At 41.3% G+C, this 4275-nt stretch overlaps 1 protein-coding gene across 1 annotated transcript; it reads right to left on the bottom strand.

The window, feature by feature from the left end:
• Window positions 1-1491: 1491 nt before the first annotated feature.
• LOC107710216 (uncharacterized) lies at window positions 1492-4127 on the bottom strand. The gene is made up of 4 exons (XM_016514954.1): window positions 3897-4127; window positions 3657-3760; window positions 2822-3176; window positions 1492-2685 (listed from the first exon to the last, which is right to left on the bottom strand). The coding sequence occupies exons 1-4, from the start codon at window positions 4125-4127 to the stop codon at window positions 1492-1494; spliced, it is 1884 nt and encodes a 627-aa protein (XP_016370440.1).
• Between the last annotated feature and the right edge of the window lie 148 nt (window positions 4128-4275).

The following is a 4275-nucleotide window of genomic DNA, read 5'->3' as shown; positions in this document are numbered from 1 at the left end:
TCTCGGCTCAAACGGAGGTCTGCCCTCGCAGATGCAGTGGTTGCCGTTTATTGAGATCTCTCCTCTGACGCACCCACCTCTTGCAGTCTTCCACTAATGAGCTGATGTGTTGAATCAGGTGTGTTTGGTTAAAGGGAATCATCTAAAACCAGGGTTGGGAAGCGCCGGCTCATGCCAACACGTGCCAGTTTGCAGGCTCCCGTCCTTCCTTTGCTAGGTGTGGGGGGTCACCGTTGATGAGGATGGTAGAGAGGGAAATGGTACTCCTGACTGGCCACGTGGGCTTTCATACTTACCTGGCAGGGGAACCCCATGATCAAGAAGGTGGTTCACCCAGGGTGAGAGGGTGTATATGGGTATTAGAAAGTCAGTTTGAACATGGTTGGTGAGTGATTTTGTGATTAAATGTGTTGTTTGTTTATAATATGGTTGTATTATGTTGTTTATATTCATTATGTATTTATTGTTCATTTTTATGTTGATATGGTTATTGATTTCATGTAAATGTAAGAGATTTGAACTCAATGTGCTGGACAGTTGTTGTTAAACTGATGGCAGTATAATCAATCAAGTGTTCTATTCATCATGAAAACTGAAAAAAAAACATTTTGACCATATTGTTGTCCCTTACTTTATTTAAAATTACTATTTAATATCATGTAAATGTAATGTATGTTATTCTTGCACTGACTATATTTTGTTACAGTATATAGATGTAATACTTTTGTTTTTATGTATTTTCAGTGTTTTATAATGCATCCCAATTTCATACATGAAAGTACAATTTTGTTTTACTTTTGGTGTTGTTCATTATTTAAGGTAATGTATATACCATTATCTTAAGTGAAAATTATTAAAAAGCTGTCTTTTCCAAGACAATTATATGTAAAATATGTGACAGATTCCTTTAATGCTATAAGTTCTGAATTTATTTACAGTTACATGAAATATAAAATGTTACAGTTACATGTAATAAAATATATATAAAACAATGTAAACAATATTCAATATAAACTAGTTACATAAAATATAAATTATTATAGTTACATCAAATATAAAATATGTGCATGAAATATATAGAGCAATTCAAACAATATTCAGAACAATATTTAGTTACATGACATGAAGTATTAGGTACATGAAATAGAATAAAACTTGAATGAATTAAAATGCAATACAAAAACAATATTCAATATAAACGTCACAAGTTACAAGAAGTATAAAATATTAGTTACGTGATATAGAAAACATTTAAAAAGCAATATAAACAATATTCAGTATAAACTATATATATATATATATATATATATAACTATATTATGTTTAAACAGGAAATATTTGACCGATACAACAAATGTAAAATTTGTTACATGGCAAACTATATAGAATAAACAATATTCAATATAAACTGTAGTTACATGAAATGTAACTCTAAAAATAAAAACGACACAACAGTGGTCCTAGTTGAACTTCAGAACAGCAAGACAAAGTTCACTCTTGTGAGTCCACAACTGTGGTAAAGTGTTCATAGCTGGTGTACACTCTGTTGTCAAATCCTTTGGAGGTCGACATCATTTTCATGGGACAAAAAGTCTTCTTTTTATATTTTTTGTGTCCCTGAGTGGGTTGGTGGCAAAGTGTGCAAATGGGCAAGTGGTGTACACGTGAAAGCTTTGCTCCAACTTGAGTAAGAATGATTGTGTTTTTTCTTTTGTACATTGTTGCTCTGGACCAGACTGAAGGGGTGTCAGCAGTCTGTGACGTGTCAGTCTGGCTGGAAGACACTGTCACAGGTGTGGCGTTGGTGGACGTGGCCGGAATAACTTGTGTAGGAGCAGTGGATGAAGTGATTCTAGGTAGAGGTCTGAAGATGGTAGACATGGCTGGAGTTTTCTGCTGGGGTAAGTCAGACGTCAATGGAGATTCAGGGTGTTTTGCCTGGGACAGGTTTTTTGGAGCTGACATCACCATGTCTGATCGTTCTTTTAAGACTTTGGTCCCTGCCTTGCTGGGAATGTGTTCATACACAATCTGTTGGTAGTCAGGTGGAGGGAGAACCGACGGCTGACGTGGTGCTGGAGGTAAGTCTTTTGAGGAGACCGACGCAGTCTTTGATATTGTGGCTGATGGCATTCTTGTTGACTGCAGGTTGATGAGCCTCTCCTGATGACGGATGAAATCCCGGACCGTCTTGATGTTAATCTTTGGTAGAGGAATACCCACTTTACTCAGCACTGGATCCTCCACCAATATGCAGTGCTGAATTCTCTCGTAGGCCTTCAGGATGGATGTTTTTTCCGGGCTCGTTTTGGAACTGTGAGGTAACCCCGACCAGAGAAGTCTGACCAGCGTGTACATTAGTCTGTTGTGGTGAGCACTGATGTCCTGTTGTGCCGGTGCATAGCGTTTGGCCATCTTGACTCGTTGAATCACAGTAGCATCAGCAAGATCGTCCCTCTTTGTGCGGCAATACAATGTGTTACCCCAGTGTGTTCTGTACAGCTGATGAAACTTCTGTGGTTGCTTGTCATGTTCCTCGACAGCGTGCCATGCGGCGATGAGCCTGTTCCTGTGCTCCGTCGTCAGGCTCAGCTTATTCGCAGTCAGGCCAATCTTCACCAGCAGAGAGCAGAAGTTTTCCAGCTGCTGGAATCCAGGCAGCGGGTTGGGGCTACAGGCATCCTCCTGTTGGAAAGTACAACAATCACGTTAAGCTAAAATGTTTGCATCAATTGGCTTCATTTTAAAATCAGTCAACACTCAGACTAAAAAGACTGAATAAATGCTAGTGGTGCATTCAGGTGAACAGAAAATGAATCACAAAGGCCGGAGGGTGAGCAGCGTTGGTTTCCTCCATGGTAAGGGTTATGTGGGCCGGGTCAGCAGTCACCCTGTCCTGCTCTGCCTCTGGGTCGCTCTGGTAGGCCTCATCGTCCTCATCGGGGTCAGGCTGGTCAGGCTGAACCACCTCCTCCTCTGGACTGGGTCCGTCCTTTGAGAGGTCACTGAGGGAGAAGGCACCAGATTCACCTGTGCTTTGGCTGAAGAGGTACTCCAAACCAAGCAGCTCATTTGATGTCACAGCAGCAGGGGCGCGGAAATTCTCCTCCACAGTTTTTCCAAACAGCTGTTGGCAGCGGGTGTTGAGGCGCTCGATCAGAGGCGCAGAGTAGGATCTGAGATTTCCCCCAAAATTGACAATCTCCTTGGAATTGTCAATAAGTGTTCTTTTGTTTAAATGCTGTGAGCTACTCAAAGCTGTTAGTTGGTGGGCTTGCTTCAGGCTTGTGGCGCCAGGATCTGATTTACGAACATCCTGTGTCTTGGGCCTCTGTGGAATTCGGCTCCTCGTGTTTCAACTATGTACTTGATCAAATCTTAAATTGTCTGATTCGGTCTGATACCCTACACATGTTACAGTATATAGATGTAATACTTTTGTTTTTATGTATTTTCAGTGTTTTATATTGCATCCCAATTTCATACATGAAAGTACAATTTTGTTTTACTTTTGGTGTTGTTCATTATTTAAGGTAATGTATATACCATTATCTTAAGTGAAAATTATTAAAAAACTGTCTTTTCCAAGACAATTATATGTAAAATATGTGACAGATTCCTTTAATGCTATAAGTTCTGAATTTATTTACAGTTACATGAAATATAAAATGTTCGCAGTCAGGCCAATCTTCACCAGCAGAGAGCAGAAGTTTTCCAGCTGCTGGAATCCAGGCAGCGGGTTGGGGCTACAGGCATCCTCCTGTTGGAAAGTACAACAATCACGTTAAGCTAAAATGTTTGCATCAATTGGCTTCATTTTAAAATCAGTCAACACTCAGACTAAAAAGACTGAATAAATGCTAGTGGTGCATTCAGGTGAACAGAAAATGAATCACAAAGGCCGGAGGGTGAGCAGTGGTGGTTTCCTCCATGGTAAGGGTTATGTGGGCCCGGTCAGCAGTCACCCTGTCCTGCTCTGCCTCTGGGTCGCTCTGGTAGGCCTCATCGTCCTCATCGGGGTCAGGCTGGTCAGGCTGAACCACCTCCTCCTCTGGACTGGGTCCGTCCTTTGAGAGGTCACTGAGGAACACCTGCGAATTCCCCAAATGTGGGAATCTCGACTGCATAATTTACGGTAGTGGGGGACTGCGTTCGCGCTCTCCCCTGAAATTTTTTTTTTGTGGAAGTCGTGGCCTAATGGTTAGAAAGTCGGACTCGTAACCTAAAGGTAAAGGCAGGGATTGTAGGTGGGGGGAGTGAATGTACAGCGCTCTC

The sequence above is a fragment of the Sinocyclocheilus rhinocerous genome, unplaced genomic scaffold (assembly GCF_001515625.1).
Source record: "Sinocyclocheilus rhinocerous isolate Xijiao unplaced genomic scaffold, SAMN03320098_v1.1 scaffold5650, whole genome shotgun sequence".
Lineage (NCBI taxonomy): Eukaryota > Metazoa > Chordata > Actinopteri > Cypriniformes > Cyprinidae > Sinocyclocheilus > Sinocyclocheilus rhinocerous.
This window is presented reverse-complemented; position numbering and strand designations above follow the sequence as displayed.

What these genes read in the sequence shown, in the direction of transcription:
- LOC107710216 (XM_016514954.1), bottom strand. Translation starts at nt 4,127, where the DNA reads ATGCAGTCGAGATTCCCACATTTGGGGAATTCGCAGGTGTTCCTCAGT. An exon ending in GCGAACATTTTATATTTCAT is followed by an intron (nt 3,177 to 3,656) that starts GTAACTGTAAAT and finishes GGGAAATCTCAG; the next exon opens with ATCCTACTCTGCGCCTCTGA. An exon ending in CTGCTCACCCTCCGGCCTTT is followed by an intron (nt 2,686 to 2,821) that starts GTGATTCATTTT and finishes ACTTTCCAACAG; the next exon opens with GAGGATGCCTGTAGCCCCAA.